We start from the raw sequence: 17,566 nt of genomic DNA, 5'->3' as shown, positions 1-17,566 counted from the left end.
ATCCACAGAGATCCAGTCAGCCGCCTTCTTGCCACACCTCTTCATTTTGTCTCACCCACAAGGATAAAAACAATTTGCAGAGTGTTCTGCAGACCCACCAGATCTAATAATAGTAACACATTTTACTTTCAGATGTGACTCATTTAACAGGTGTTTAGGTCAGACAATCACTTAAATTTTATTGTGAGCTACTGCTTGGACACTTATCTGGCTTTACCGCATTTCTTTTATTTCACAGAACATATTTACATGTAAAAATTACTTTATGTGCTTGATGTTCTGTGTGACATTAGAAGATAGTTCTGTTGTCATATTTGTTACCTTTCTGATCAATATAAACCCTCTGAAGTTTTTAAAAATCTTTTTTTTTCTGGAAAATTCAACAGATTAGGCTTTCCTCTTTTAACCAACTACTTTTGATCTGTTGGTTTATTTATGAGCATTTTAATGTGTTTAAATATTCAGCGTTTCTGATCAGAAAAATGGACTCCCCGAACTGTGCCTTTTAGGTTCCCATTAAAACGCTAAATACGACTTGGCACGTCTCATTCATTAATTGCATAATGAGATTCCTCTGCAGTGAATCAGACGCTAATTACAAACAGATCACAACCGTAAATTAAATGAGAGGCTCAGTGGAAATTAGCTGCCATAGATTTGGCAAACATTGTCTTCGCAGCAATTGCTTCATTTCCCCTTTATTCAGCATACATACATAATCATAAAAAGATGTATGTGTGCGATAGACAATTAGGGAAATTGTCTGGTATTGGTTTCGTTGCACTCAGACAGGAAAAGAGAATTTATTTTTAGATGTTGATGGCTGTTGGAACCAGAACCCATGAGTGTGAACTGTGTGTGCGCGCATAGAGGTCCATTTGTTGATTTGCTCTGGAATTCCTTCCATGAACTCTCTGCGTTACTGTAAAAGCTCTGGTCTCAGTAAATGAATGAAATCGGTGGCCTTGCTTTTAGATCACCTGATTCATAGTGTATAAAAGCAATAGTTAAGTGCTGCACCATTAAGAGGTTCCTGTGACCTCTACAATCCTCTCCCAACCCCCAAACACACATTTATTTGCCCAGCAACAGCAGCACACCAGCTTCCTCTGTTAGACCAGTTATTATGGACCCATTGCCCTCCATTTTTTTGTTCTTCTTCCTTCTCCTCCCATCACTAACAATTTCTTCTTCCATTTTTCACCTCTGATCAATCGTTCTCCTATCTTGTCCCCTTTTGACTTATCTATATTGTCTTTCAGTGAATCAGTCCACTTCCACAAAATCTCTTTTACACCAGTTTTCGTTTTCATCTTTTCAGTAAATGACACACTAATTGTGTCAGATAATAAAATAAGTTTTGATTTCACTTTTGGTGTCAAACAAATTTTGTGTTGCATCAACAGCACACTTTAAAAATGGTTAGCAAATTTAAATTTAAAAATGTACATTAACATTTACCTGGCAAAGTTAATTGACCTAAAACAAGTAACCTTCAAAGTAGCAAATTTGTGTTTCTGTTTTTTTAGACATGCAAAGTTGAAGTTGAAAAAGCTGTACATCTTCTTGATGTATGCCAGACACGTCCCAATAATTACTCTAAACATGCAGGCAGAACTGCAATAGAGAGGTTTAGATTGAAGCACTGTATGGCCCAAATATCAGATGTAGATCCAACAGAGAACATGTGGCAAACATTGAAAATTGATGCTCAAAGACTCTATCCATTCAGTTTGACTGATGCATTTCTTAAAAGATGAATGGGCAAGTCAGAGAGCTCCCCACTGCAGGGAAGATTTTGACTGCCTTATAAAAAATGATCAAAATCTAAACTGTGTCCTTTTTCTTTTTCTCATACTCATCATCTTGACTGACACTTACTGTATTTACAATGAAAAACTGTGAATTTGATATTTTATCTCCATCTCGTGCAATGATTCATTCAGTGCCTTCGAACTCTTGTAGCTCTTGAAAGGAAACTTATCATGACCTGACGAGATTTGTTTTAAGAGATGAAACTTTGATTAGGCATTGACTGGCTTTAATGAACAAAATTGGAAACGTAACTACTTTAGAAGTGAGTGCTCAATCTTCAGGAAAAAGACTTAAAGGACGCGACCTGTCTTTATCTGCTTTGACTCAGTGTGAACCAGTGTATTGATTTACCTAATGTGTTTTAAGTTAACTCCTTTGGCCCTTCAGAGTGTGGAGTGTCCTTTAGAAAAGGTCAAAGGCACAGCTGATTGGTGAGTATGATTTAGCTCAGTGGTTTTGAGGTTTTAAGAGGAGAAAAGGTCCAGTGGTGTTGACCCGGTTGGAAATATGAGCTGGTTAAACCACCTGCTGTGTGGATATAATGACTGTGCAGTGTGTTAGCCGCCACCATCTGTGGAGCGGCAACAGTGTCCTCCAGGGACCTGGAGGCCTTTGATTTTTGAGTTTCCGTTCCTAATTCATCCCCCACTGATCTCTTAAACAGTTGAAACGTTGAGGTGAGAAGTGTTCTTTTGTTTAATGGGGAAACGACTGGGAACACCAGACTCACAGCAGCTTAAATAAAAAATGTCACTGATCCCACCTATTCATTACATGTCCTGTGGGAATAAGGGCAGTGAATCTAATAATGGCATATGGAGCACCTTCTAGTATTTTGCATATTTTGTCAATTTATCTATCCTCTACTTTCCTCAGAGTTGAATTCTGGGATTTATGAGCCAGATATTAATAAGGTGCAGCAGAGAGGGTGGAGGGGGTCTTTGGCATACCAGCAAGAACTGAGTTTGTTTATAGAATTAAACTATCACTTTTCTTCATATTTTCATTTAGTAGATGCTGAATTTCCTTCTAGCATAAAACACAAAAGATAGGTGTCCTTTTTAACATTTATTTTAAAAAGCCACATGAATGTAATTTAACTCTGGATTTATGTTTATAGTTTCTGTCCAGCAAGGAAAATCCCTGCCCTGGGTTACTCTTTTTACTCTTTAAAAAAAAACTACAGGTTTATTTTTTAAAGATTCCCTTTTATTTAGCTCCATCGATCTAACTTCCCTCTCCTCGCTGAAAAGAAGTGTCCCTGCAATTTGTTGCTGCCTCCTTGTTTCCCATTAGAAGTGGTGTGTTCAGGATGATGTACAGTGCTATATAGGCCAAAACACTCTAGTCTCCTCTGACGGCATCCTCCTTCTAACAATCTTTCTGTGGTAAACAGCAAGTATTGGTAGATATCCTTGTGTCATTTTCTTTCCATCACCAGATAACAAATTAAACTGTTCAAAACGTGAGATATATTTATACTGAACTCAAATTACATTCAGGAGGAATTAAGTAATTATGTGACATCTTAAGGCATTTGCTTGCATTGGATTTTATTTGGGGATGTTAAAGTAAAATGGTCTGAAAACATAATTCCACCACTTTTTTTAGAGTTTCATTTGTAAAACATCATCCTTTTCCTCCTTCTTGCACTTTACAGTTATGCACAACTTTGTGTTGGTTGATCATATAAAATTAGGATAGAATATGTTATAATATCCAATATAATATATGCAGTTTGTGGTGAAAGCAGCAACCAACTCAACCCACAGAACCTAAAAGCACTTCACACTACACAATAACATCTGTACTGTTGTACATTCAGACGTTTTTGTTGGCCTTTGGCGGCTTTTGATTGTCAGCATTTCTATTCCATAAATGCAGCAGTCCAGATCTCGCTTACTGTGCAAAAAAATAAGAGAGACTCACGGAGAATATTAAAAAGTAGGGCTCTTTTAGCTTAGTTTCCTGCTCGAGTATAATAAAACCTCATATTGCAATTCTTGTACTTTCTAAGCTGCAGACTGACTTTTCTTTAAAGTCTAATCTGTCCTTTGGGGACAATGATATTGTGTAATACGCACCCTCACATGTTAGAGGTTTTTTTTAAGATCTATATGATCTGCTTATTGTTATTTTTATCTCTTGTATGAAGGCATCATTCTTGCTCAGCTATGTTTAGATTTAGGGAACTTCTGTCCCTTTAAGCATTTATTTTGAAGCTTTAGACCTTTCTTTTTTATGCTGTCTTATTGTTGTTGTGTTTATTAACTTGCTTATTAACACTGTTCTTTTGTGCTTGGGTTTGTATTCTGATTGGATGGGGAGCAAAGGCAAAATCAGTTTATGATGCTCTGATTTCCTTTTTAAGGTTGAGTGAAAAGTTTTAATTTGACTTTAGAGTTGATCGATTGAGGAAATTTATTATCATTTTAACAACTTTTCCTTTTCAGTTGTTTCCAGGCTTGAGTTCCTAACAGTTGTATTTGTTTCCATGTCCAAAAAATAATATTTAAAAAAAGCATCATGTTAAAAGGAAGGGGGTGAGTATTGAGGTAGATTTTGACATTTCTGCTCCAGTTTTGACCAGCATTGTTAATCTAATGTGCTCAGGCATCAGCACTTTCCTGTGGTCGTCAGAATAGCCTTCGTGATGATATCAAGCTAAGCAAGGTCTTTGTCCCACTTGTGAAGTAATGCTGTTGTAAAAAGTTTGTTCCAAAAGAGAACCTGCCATGTTTGAAATTGGCAGGTTTACAAAATTGGTCTAAATTGACCTAAAAATCTCTGACAAGTGCATCTCCTGTAAAAAAAGAAAAAAAAACTTTAAAGGAGTATAGGTAATCATACATTAATTTTTGTAATAGTGGACTGATTTAAGAGCCAGGCTTATGGAAAATGCTTCATGTTTCAATTTCTTTAGAACTACTTTGTTTTGCATTTCTCTATTGAAACATTACATCTGCACTTTGCAGCTCCATCAAAACTGCACAGCTCTAAGGCACAGTCATGCTAATTAAAGAGCTGCAGTCAAACAGCCTCTCGGGCAGTTTTTACAGCGTGAACCCCTCTAAGCCACAGCCACTTTAAACTGGGGCAGATCATCTTTTTTGCGGTTTCATCCATCCAGCTGCTTTGAATCAGGTTCTTTGTGTTATGATAATCAGGGACAAGAACTGTTCCACCTATTTGCTGCTCTGGATTATTTTTAGTTTTTATGTAGGTGTGAGTCTGTGCTGCTGAGTGCATGGTGCCATTTGTTGCTCTGTGTGAACGCAGCTCACAGAAGGATGTGAGACATGCAATGCAGCCATGTGAGACAAAGAAAGTGTGATAGTGAGATTAACAGGCTTTTTTGTTTAGATCTGCTGAAGACATTTCCAGTTAACTGAAAGGAGGATGGCAGGAAGTTATGAAAAACGATGACTGGAGTATGCAAAGCTTGAACATACAGTCACGAACATCCTGGTGATTCTGAGGCTTGGGTAGAAAACCTCTACGAGACTTCTGTAGAAAAACATTAAAGTCGGTATTTGTATTGTCAGAATCGATTTAGAACATTGCAGCACAAGTGAAAATGTGTTTTAAACAGATTTAACTACTTAACAGTAAGGACTTTTTGAAACAAAAAGAAATCACGTCGACAATTTGGAAAGCTATAAAATCAATTGAACCTGTTTATAATTAAATGCAACACAGCAATGTATTTGTTCCTCCTGTATTTTAGAGCAAATGTACCTCTGAGTACATCAAAGTTAATTCTTCTTATTTTGCTTCTGATCTGATCTACATTTTACACAAAGACCAGAAAATCTGATGCGGTTTATACACAAAATACATTTTTTCAGTTCAATCTAATTATACAGACAGATTCAAAGTCCATTACATATCTTGCAATCTGATACCAGTTATAAACATAAAGGGGTCAAGTTCAGTTTATTGTTCCATTTGGATGATCTAGCTTACTGCATCAGGTCTGTTTTTGTAGCAATAACCTCATCCAAAATCCATATGTGGCCCTTTAAATCGGAGGAAGCTCCAGCAGTGTAAGTGGCACCGGGGCTTAACTTAAAGAGGGAGATCAGAACACCAAGCAAACACAAGAAACGCAGAAACACTGCTTTAGGAATACTTTGTATGTTAAAGAAAAATGTTAGGGTTAATGTCAGCAGTAGTTTCTTAAGTGGCTACATCTGGAATAGAAACCCAGCAAACATATAAACTCTAAGCCAGTGGGATGAAAAACAGAGTAAACATAGTTAATCACACCAGTAGCTAATTTAATTGTTTACTACTAGAGAAAAAAAACAAAAGGATAACATAGTTACAGCTAAAGACAGTAATTGCAGAGTAGTAGGAGAAAGTAGCAGAGCGGGGAAATATGGTCAGTATGTCCTCCAGCAGCCTTACGGCATTACCAACTTACCTTGCATCTTAGTACATCCTGGTATAGACGCTGAGTGTGGCATTTATTTGCAAACATGCATGGACATTTCCAACAAGAACATAAATAGATTTATACTAGTTTAGGTTGCAAAAAATTCTCCTGGTTGTTGTTCACTTCCACTTCTGTATATCACCTACAGTACATTGAGTTGGTGGAGCCTAACTGCACAAGAAAGCTTGAGCAAATTTTAACTAGAATCCTTGCGCTCTCTCATCTTCCTCATCTTCTTTTTCTTCTGAGTTGTGTTGCTCAGGGGAAAAAAATCTAAAAGCACAAAGGAAAATCCTTCAGAATCAGCGTTAGAATCTGGCATTATTTACACTTTATACAGTTATTCAAACTGAAGGCATCACCGACTACTAAATCGAAAGTCCAGAAATATGTGAGGAACCTTTTTTGTTATAGAACTGTGTATATATTATTTTTTGTTTTGATCCTGATGTGTTTGTGTGCACAAAAAGCTTGGATGTAAACCTGACTCTCCATCAGTCATAAAGGCAACACTGTCCAAATCTGACCTGATGGTTTTTGAACTAAAAACACAACAATACACACTGTCTGAACACATATCAAACATATTTTCTCCTTCTTTTTCTTTCATTTTGATCTCCAAGTTGTCTTAAGATCTAAAATACTGACATAAAGACAGAGCTTTGTACACCTGGGAAGCAGATCCTCTTTGAAGCTTTGACAGATGTATTTTTCTGATTCAATCTGTGCGTTTCCTCCTCATTGCTGTTACTGATACTAAACGTTGGAAACATAAATCTCAGTCTATGAGGGATTAAAATAATCCATACTTGGAGATAAACAAAGAGCTTGATTAAGAATTCTGTTCCATCAGCCTTTAAGTTTCATTCCCAAATGTCTTCTCACCCAGAAAGGAAGGAAGGAATATTTCACTTGAGTCAGAACAAACTTTAGCTTTCCAGCGTGCCATCGCCTCCTCCCCACCTGCAGTACTCATATATATTTTAGCAGATGTCAGCTTGGGGGACATCCCAGTACCTTGTTAGAGGAAAGACCCAGAAGGTGAGCTGGATGGTTTAATGGATCTGAGGTGATCTCTACTGCATCTCATCCCTCTTCCACTGACCTTGCTTTGCTATGTTTTTAAAGACTTGTTTTAAAATTGGGAATATTTTTACTTAAGCATTTTTAAAATTTTATTAAACAAATTATAACCCATTTACCACACTAGAGAGATTTGAAATAAGAAAAAAAAGGCACAGAACAGGGCGGTAAACATGGATGCAATCACTTTTTACTTAATGCAAACTTGTGTTTACATTTGTGACAGTTAATTTTTCTCTGCTGCTGTCAAATAAAAAGATTAAGATTCTTATCATTTTTATGATTCTACAGTGAAAGCACACAAATAACCAAACCCAAATATCACTTTAATGTGTAAATATAAAATAAAATGAAGAGTAAAATACTAAAGACGACGAAAAGATAACTTTATGTCGATGTCGGTCACAAAGTTTGATATGGAAGGCCAAAGTAATGTTTTACATTATAATGCAGCAGACTAACCTCTAAGTAAATGATTGGAAAAATATATAAAAAATGGGCCTCAGATATGATCACATTTTTCATTTTGATCCTGTGAGGAGCAGCAAGACTTCTTGTTTTCCCTTTTTGTTTCACTTGGTGATTCCATATCCAAGGTTACCTTTTATTACTCTGTCCTCCAACTTTCTTCTCTTTCCGCTTTATCCAGATTAGGTTAAAATATCTCACTCCTAAACTCCGACACTCATTCAAAAAGCTGAACTGCCGTCATTGATTGTAATGCAAGAAGGGATCCTTCACCGGGACGATTTTTATGCACTTACCGAGAGAACAAAAACATAATGCACTCTAAATGCACTACTATTACTAATGACTCTACTTTTAAGCCATACAAAGTAATTATAATAAGACCTAACTGTTTACAGTACTGTTTTCATGAATATTGGGGGAAAGTTGAAACAAGGCACAATGTCTGTCACAGCCTTCACAGGATTACGACACATCGTCTGGAACAGTACTAATGTACTAATTGACTAGCGCATAGCAAAGAAGGAATGGTTGTAGTTTTTCTTGGTAAAACTAAAAGCAAGTCGAAATAAAGGTTACAAACACATTGGGCATTGACTCATCTAAATTAGGTCCTAACTTACTTTTCAGTTTGCCCACATTTCTGTTTTAAACTTGTTTTTTTGTTGGTCTTGTCTGATGTTCAAATTTTCTGAAAGTTTGGATTTTCTTTGTCTGTAAGCAAAATAAACAGAAAAATATAATTTTATATTTAATGAATCTATTAATAGAGTTTCCCTTTTGTAACTGAATCACTGAACCTAAGTTACCTTTTCCATAATCCTTGAGATGCATCTGTATGTACAAATCTCGAACACCCATGAAGCATACTGATGCATGTAAAAATAACTTCAATAATAAATCTTCATCAGAATATTTTCCAACCTATTTTTAGCGGTGAAAAAAAGATAACATTATAATTATTTGGTTTCTATGAAACTATACAATCTGTTGTTTTTTGAGCTAATAATAAGGTATGAAGGGTAAACTGACATTCACCCATTGTTTTCAACTTTTCTTTTCTCCCAAATTTCATTTTCTCGCCTTCCTCTTTCTCCAGCCTCTTTTTGTTCACACAGACAAGCTACCTTTGGGGAAAAAAGTGATTCAGGACTCACGTGGCTTGAAGGGCAAAGACGAACACATGCAATGGACTGGGGGGAAGGGAGCTGGAGTAAAGGAAAGAATTGATTTTCCAGTCAAAGAGGCCATCCAATGATGGACCAAGTCTGCCCCCGGGGTTTTGGGGGGCGTTTGAGGGGGGGTTCCGGCTGGCTCAAGCCGACTACGAGTAAAATATTGTAGTCAATGAACTTAAGACCAAGCTGATCATCATTTCTTTCTCTTTAGGGTTAAAGTGCTTACCATTGTTTCTTTAAAACGAGTCTTTGTTTCGGTTCAGAGATGCGTCAGCAGTCCGTTTTTTTTTTTGTGAGGTGGTTTGGATGGGAACGTTTCGGTGTTTTTCGCCCTTCACACAGCACTCGGCCCAACATTCCCTCTGGCATTCCAGCAGCACAGTGAGACGGAGACGGACCGCGATGAGAGATGGACCGAGGAACAGACAGATCGCTGCGCACTCACGCAAACACTACCGTCGGCTGGCTGGCAGCCATGACAGATGGGGGAGTTGGGTTCAGGGGGGGCGGTTGCCATGGAAACCAGCACAGGCGCTACCCACCCTTTTCCACCCTGGATAAGGCGAGCTGCACATGCTCTGCAGAGGAGTGCAGCGTGGGCAGCACAAGCCTTGTTTTTTTTTTCTTCTTGTTTATTTTGTTGTTGTGCAACAAGTCAGATTCAATAGGTCCATAGCTGAAATTTAGACTTTAGATTAAAGCGGCACAGAGCAAGATGGGAAAAATTGAATTTGTTTACATGATTAGTAACTATGTCATCGGGAAAGTGTGTCAGAACAAACACTTGACCAAACAGAACCAGATGCATATTTATTTATCGTGCTTTCAGCCCTCCGGCCCCGGCAGCTTTATATTTCCATCACTTCCTCCTCCCACTCGACCAGAGAGCAATTATCACACAGTCATCTTCTCAGTTTCCATCACATTAACATTATCTCACGTTTCTGTCTCCCTCAGCAGCCCCACAGTTCCCGCTGATTTTATTCTCACTGGCTGAGTCCCTCCATCGATCCTGTTAGAGAGCAAACGAAGCAAAGCCCCAGTTCACCCACAGAGGGTCTAACTGGATGTGACAGTCTCTAAAAACCCGGCCACTGCCGCTCTCTGCTCCAGAAACACAAAATGGGTTGTTCCTTCCATAGCTCTCCTGCATGATTTCTTCACTTATTCATCTTCATTTTCTCAGCCTTTCTTTTCAAATATGCACAGACATGGTGTCTGCAACAGTACATATAGATTCAGCTTCCGCTGTCCTTCATAAATACCGTCATTTTCTCTTACACAGTCCTTCACGCTTTGATCATATGCACCTATTCTCACATCCATATAATCTTTTTAAACTACAACATCTTAGAATTTCTTTTGATGGATGATATAGGACAAGAGGCGTCTAATGACTTCCTGAATCTTTGCTGATGTTAATTTTTTAATTTCCTGCCCCTTAATTCTGATAAAACCAAAGTCTTTGTTACTTCCCTCTTTCATCAAGTTCAAGTATTTTTACTTGGCGTGTCACTTAGAGTAATTTGACAAATTCTTCAGTCATTCCTCATATCCCTATATTTTATCTCCAGGAGTCAAACCCTTTCGTAATACTTGGAAGTGTTCTTGATCTATAATTGTCTAGGCTTTGAGATGGTCATTTAAATTTTTTTTTGAGAGGGCACTCTGAAAGGAAAGTTGGCACATTTCCCCCAACATATAAGGAAACGCTGTTCAGAGAACATTAATGATCACAGCAGCTGAAGTTCAAGTACATTCAGTTAAATTCACTTTTAAATAAAAGATTTTGAGCCACCCTTCACTACTTTATATATCCTGTTATGTCTCTTTTTTAATGTATTTTGTATTCTAACATCATCTTAATGTCATCAGTTACAGATACAGTAGTTTTAAATACATCACTAGTAACTATAGTTAAACAAGTAGGTATTTTTGCTGAACTGATTCAGTGCTGTTGAACAAACTGGTAGCAGTTCCTTTCGTTGTATTGTATGAGTTGATGGATTTTCAAAATTTGATATAAAACTGTTTTATTCTCTGAGTACAAAGGGTGCATTTACATACATAAACAATTCATGAAAATTAGAAAAAAATGTTTTTAGATTTCTTTACCACATGTGTTACAGATGATTTATATACTATGCAGTCGTTTGAATTTATTTGTGTTCTGTGACACAATGTCTAAGTCACTTTGAGACACTATTTTTTTTCCTTTGATAAAGCTTCATTCTTATGCAAAACAGTTTAGGATTTTTTTTTTTTTTCGGTATTGCTGCGAAAAATGTCAAAGGCGCCTTTCTGAGTGAGACAGATAACTCAGTTTGTATGTATGGTGATGATTTATGGCTCCTCACTGTGTGAGCGTATGTGTACCTGTGTGAGTGTGACTGTATGATAAATGTGAGATTCAGTTGTGATTATGATGCCGTTTATGTCAGAGAGGGGGTAAAACCATAATTTATAGCCTTATACATCTTGGTTTCATACAAGGTTTCTAATGCTAAAGGATTTAATTTTTGCGGAATCTAAGGAAGGTTTTTGTGACGATGATAATTAAAAATTTTTCTTCCTGTCCATACTTTCATCCCGCTGCTTTTTGAATATTGAATATTGAATAATGTCCCCATTTCCTGTTCTCTTCACAGTGAGAAGAGGAAGCTGCAGGTGAACATTACAAGCCCCATCCAGTGCAGCATGAACGGACGAAAGTGCACGGTCGTCGTCGAGCCAAAGATCAACCAGTCACATCCGGACTTCACCAAGAGCCGAGCTGGCTACATCCTGGCTGTTCCTGGCAACTAAAACGGGCCAAAAGAAGAAAAGCGCAATAGCTGATTTTTAAACCATTCCGAGATTATAATGAAGATTGTTTTGATTTGCAGAGCTGCTGTTGATGTGGCAAGTAGCTCTACATATGGATTGATTCTTTAAGCTAAGCCAAATTTGTCCTAGTTTTGTTAGTTGTATCATTAAAGACGGTGATATCGGCTAAAAGGATATGGACTTATTACTTACCAAAGGGGAACTGTTGCTTTGGTTAAAATCTGTATTTAAGTTGATTTGCTTTGTGCAATATTTAGTTCGCTGCATACTGATTAGTGTTAATCCAGGTGAGAATGGATTATCTAAAAGCTGTTCTCAGAAACACCGTTGTTGCGTAATATCAGCAAAATCCAAACGTTTCACAGGAATTTCTAATCCCTGAAGCTGGGAGCCCTTGAAAAATGAAGAATACGGTCGATTATGTTTGCTTTCATGTGTACCATTTGTGTTTTCAAAAACTATAATGCTACCAAAGACCGTTCCTATCTAAAGGAGATAATGAAGAACCTGGAATGTCTGCTTTCCTTAATGTTTACATGTGTATCATGAAACTGGGCCAAAGTCTCAGTGACAAATTATTTTAGTTGTCATCACAGGATGTTTGGTAGAATGTGTTGAGCACATTCTTAGCGAAACAATCCTGCTACATAAGCATGTTAAAGCGTTGGCAAAAAATGAACAGCAAGTAGCAAATTAAACAAACTCTTTTCATTTTATTTCATATTGACTGTAGGCGTAAAACTCAATGCTTTATCAGAATTGCTTGCCAGTTCTTCATAAAGATGGAGATCATGTCTGAGTGAGACTAAGGATGCAGGTTATCTTTTCTAACTCCATTAGTTTGCTCAGAGCTTCACCTATAGACCACAGAGACGGGGTTGGACACATTTGGACAGTTCTTTTCATCAGTCAGCTCTTTGGAGACTTGTCTTTTACTCTTCTCAAAGCGTGGAAACCCAAACAGCTCAAACCACATGATTTGTCTTCCACAAGGTGTCAGTTGTGCTACAGTCATCCCTTAGCTTTTTTTTTTTTGTGCTGGCTAAATACAGAATGTGTTTTTCTCTGTTTTGCAAAAGAATCTGTCAACACTGAATTTCACCAAACACAAATTTCATGTTTTAGAATGTGGATTTCATTGTACAGTAATAAATGAAAAAAAGATGCATATACAAAACCATTAAAAATAACGAAATACACACAGTTTGCACAAAGGCGATGTCAGTTAAAAGCCCCTGGCCTTTCACACCACATATTCATAGCTCACTCATTAGCAATAATATTCAAATCCATCCTTGGATTGAACAGACAAAGTAGAGATTTTGGGTTAGAACTATTCTAACCCCATTTTCCCTTTGAGGTGAAATATTTATTTCTGATCTTTTTAATGTTTTCCACAGAAAATTGTTCTTGTAGATGTTCTGGAGCTTTCACTAAAACAATTCTTTTCCATCTTACATTGTTGCTAACAAGCTAACTGCTAACATCCTAGCTTACAAACTAACCACTAAGCCATTATTAAACAGTTTGCTGCTGCTGTGCAAGCTAGTTAGATAACCATTAATGAAATATAACAAAGAAATTTTAAAAGGACCAATCAGATTGATTTGATTTCTGTTTACATGGCTTCTGGTGTTTAGGAGAGTCTGCTGATAATAGGAGTGAGTTAAATTTGAAAGTAATGTTTTATTCATGCTGTCTTTATATTAAACCTTAGATACTCTTAACTATAAAAAATGTTAAAATTCCTTCATGTACAGTTGCTTAATACTTTGACCGTTGTTCTAGTGTTGATCCTGAAAGTCATTAGAGAGCTCCAGAACATTTACAGAAATGTTCACTTCATTTGCTGTTTTCTTTGAACAACAGGAAATATCTGCCTAATCTCCATGTTCTGGTTACAATTTCCACACAGCTGGTTATAGGAGGTCTAAATGTCTTTCTAGATGTTTTAATGTGAATTGCATAAATGACAAACTCAAGCAAAAAGACACAAAAGGATTACACAGCCAAAGCTCCCGTTGTGTTTTCTCTTGACTAAAAGCTTTCTTTATGCTTCACAACAGGAAGGAGAACTTTAGTGGACTTTTAGGCAAGTACCGCACAGTCAGCCAACTGTGTGAGATTTATCCAGAGTTGTTTCATTACTTTGACAATGTTTCCACTTTTTGAAGAGTTATACATATTCCGTTGGTTAATGAAGCGCTTTTAGACAAGAAAAACTGTTGTGAAAATTGTAGCGAAAAAATCGAATCAGGGAAGTGTTATAGGTTTTATTAGACAGTCTACAAAGGAGTAGTTTCTGTGCATGAGTGTGTGTGTGAACTGTAACAGTGCAGCTCTGCATATCCTCCAGCGTGGTAATTTCCCACTGGATTTTCCTCTTTTCCCTCCTCTCTGCTTGGCTCTTCACCGCTCATCATTAGGATGGACTTTGTGTCATTTCTTACTTCAGCACTTCTCTCCAGGCCAGACAAGGGTTGGTGAACAAAGCCTCATTTTTGCTTCCTTTCCTTCTCCTGTCTCCCGCATTGAATGTCTCCACTCTACATCAAATCACTTGGCTCCTGGACCAGCGTAGCTCACTGTACTGCTGGTTGTTCAAAGATTTTTTGTTTTGCTTCTTTTTTGTTTTGTTCTTTTATTTGTTTTACTCCATTTTCATGAACTCAAATGTTTTCAAATAACATTTTTAAAAATACAAGATTGCAAAGAAGAATTATGGATATCCCAAAGCATTTCATAGAGTACACAGTATTACAAATTTATTATCGTACTACCAACATTATTTGATTGTTATTTTGTTAAATATTGCAGAAAGAGTTCGAGACAAATTAGGTACTTTCCGAAATATGGATAAGACTTCTCATTATCTGTTGCAATGAAGCTAAAAACAAAAAACTGTAAAGCTACGTGCATCATTATTTACCACTAATCATGTAGCCATCGTCATTATTCTATGTATTCACATATGGCATGTTTTTCTGTTATGCCGCACAAATGCTCACAATCTATCTGGCCACAAATCTGTTTTATTATTTTACGTATTTTTGAAATACGCACGGATTTTTGTACAACAAAAGAACTTTACACTACTGTGAAAAGTTCTAATTCTTATTATTTTCCTATTTTACTTCCCATGAGAGAGATTTTGTTGTAATCCATCAAAACGATATTATTAAAAAAATTTAAAAAAAAAGGTTCTTGAGGCCTTAATGTGTTTGCTTTGGATTTTTTATGCTTTTTCATTTAAAATATTACATTTCAGACGCTCGGCTCATCACAAAAACAGTTTGTTCCCATTTCATTTCATAAATCTGTGAAACACATTTTAAAAAGACAGAAAATTGTTTTTTTTTCCTTGACATGATTGTTTCCAAACAACTATTTGCTGAAAATTTGAGTTATAGTTTCCCCAAGTTATAAAGTTCAAAGTAACTGTCACAAGCTGTAGGCCGGAGTAGTTTTCTGTTCTGTCCTTAGAGCAAATGAATAAAAGCCAAAAGCAGTCGAGTTTTTGCATCTGCACTTTCTAACTTCTGCTGATTTGTGGCTAAATCTGTAAAAGTAACTCCCCAGGATATTCTGATCACTTGTCGTTTCTGAAAAAACTGTACATTACAATGCATACATTACTGTTATTTGAAGGCTGAGGAAAAATATGCAGTGTTGGCAGATTTATTTTTCTTTGATTTATTTTTGGGATTTTTTCAAAGTAATTTGAGATTCAGTTAATATAGAAATATTGTTAAAAACCATCTTATTTCTAATTATCCCATTATGCATGAGTCTAAATCTGAATGACAGCTTTTGTGCCATTATATTCTTCCCCTTACTGTGATCTATGTTGTTGTTTTTTTTGTTTTTTTTATCCAATCCATGTCAGCCAAATCACAACTGATTATATCTTCTCTCTGTAATTTCTGTTGTCAGTGGCTTTAAGTTAAATCTGTGTGTATGCACCTTTCCTTCAATATGTGCCTAATTTTATATTAAGTTTATATTTTGTAATATTTCCATACTATATATAATGAAAAAAAATCGCAAGTAAAACTAAAGGGAAATGCTGTAATTCTGTGTTGTGCATAGTGTTTTTGTATGATTCAGGTTCAGCTTTTTATGATCCAGAATGATAAATATTGCATTAATCAATTTATTAATAAATGTATTTGCTTCAATTGCTGCCTCTGAGTATGTGTCTGTTGCCCATAATCCAGAAACCGATGTTACACTGGCAATTCCTCTCGGAAAAGTGACTGAAAAAGAAGCTGGGACTTCAAATCTGCTTAAATTGATTTTGTATTAAAAAAAATACTATTTCAGTCAGATTGTAAGCAAGTATTATTTCAAAGAATTGAAAGCATTTTGACAAAATGCATAGACAGAACATAGACAAAATGTGGCCTGTTATTTACTGGGTTCTAATGATTTTAAAAAAAATTTAAATGCAACCTTCATGAGACTGTAATACAGTCAGAGGCTTCTTCAATATACTGCAGTACAGACTGCTACAGGAGATCCTTCCTCCCTACAGTCATCAGGATCTACAACAACTCTTTGAAGTAACTTGGACAATATGAGTTACAATATTTAATTTTGGGGGAATTAATGAAGTATTTTTGAATGCACACAGGAATGATTGACAGTGGTAAGACCCTCCTCCTGGCTTTGATTGGTTATTTCTAGTTGGCACTGGGAGAAAGCAGAGGAATTCGATTTTTAAATTTTTTTTAAAAAATTTTCATGAATTGTCTGTCTCGTACGATACTGTCACATCAGTGACAGTTCGATAACGTTTTCTTTTTTTAAAAATAAAAGTTACATACTGCAGCTGTAACTAGGTGTCACTGGTTTATCTCTTAAAGCCTTTATGCATACATTAGTTACGAAATACTTTTGCAGGAGCGTTTTTGAAAAACCTTATTTGTTTCCTATCTATGTAGTGTAATAGATAGATGCACTACATAGGATTTTACAAGATTTTTGTCCTGTAAAAACATCATTATTTACAGGACAAAGCAAAATTTCAAAGAGTAAACAGTAACTTGTTTATTAAAATTAATTCCTTCTCATGTGCCAACATTGGGTGACGTCCTGGAAAACTGACAGGAAGACTTGGTCATTGCAGACTCCAACTGGTATATTTCTGATGATCTAAACTGTTTGGTTTCCTCACAAGTTAACAACCTGGAGACTATGACTCAGGTTTTCTTCAATTGCCATAACACCACCATTAGGGGAGCAACACTAAGTATTCCACTTCCAATCAGAACGACTGGCGGGCGATGTCTGGTTAGTTTTTAGTAGCCACTGATTCAAACAAAAATCACAATGTTCAGATAATTTGGACCAACGCAAAGCGTTGTTTTACACCGCCACACATCTGGAAAAAAAAAAAAAAACAGGTCACCATGTATGTAATATCACCAGTATTTCCAATATTTGAGCAGGTGGGGTCAGTGTTTAGATAAAAGTGAGCTGAACAAAACAGCACTAACACACGCAAAATAACAAACGCCACCAGCTGCAGCTGATCCAGAACGCTGCTGCTCGCGTTCTCACTAAAACCAGGAAGATAGAGCACATAACACCAGTTCTAAAGTCCCTCCACTGGCTCCCTGTAGCTCAAAGAATAGACTTTAAAATACTGTTGTTAGTTTATAAATCACTGAACGGCTTAGCACCACAATACATTAAAGATCTGCTGTTGTTGTATCAACCTTCCAGACCTCTCAGGTCTTCTGGTTCTGGTTCTGCT

General features: G+C 36.6%; 1 protein-coding gene across 1 annotated transcript in view; it reads left to right on the top strand.

The window, feature by feature from the left end:
- Positions 1-15,986, top strand: part of myo1d (myosin 1D) — a 90,500-nt gene extending 74,514 nt beyond the window's left edge. The window contains exon 22 of the mRNA XM_028029864.1: positions 11,631-15,986. Within this exon, the coding sequence (XP_027885665.1) occupies positions 11,631-11,787 (157 nt within the window). The 3' untranslated portion in view covers positions 11,788-15,986. The remainder of the gene's footprint in view (positions 1-11,630) is intronic.
- Positions 15,987-17,566: the final 1,580 nt, after the last annotated feature.

This window comes from Xiphophorus couchianus, chromosome 10 (assembly GCF_001444195.1).
Source record: "Xiphophorus couchianus chromosome 10, X_couchianus-1.0, whole genome shotgun sequence".
Taxonomy (NCBI): domain Eukaryota; kingdom Metazoa; phylum Chordata; class Actinopteri; order Cyprinodontiformes; family Poeciliidae; genus Xiphophorus; species Xiphophorus couchianus.
The sequence above is the reverse complement of the archived record's forward strand: the minus strand, read 5'-3'. Positions and strand labels throughout refer to the sequence as shown.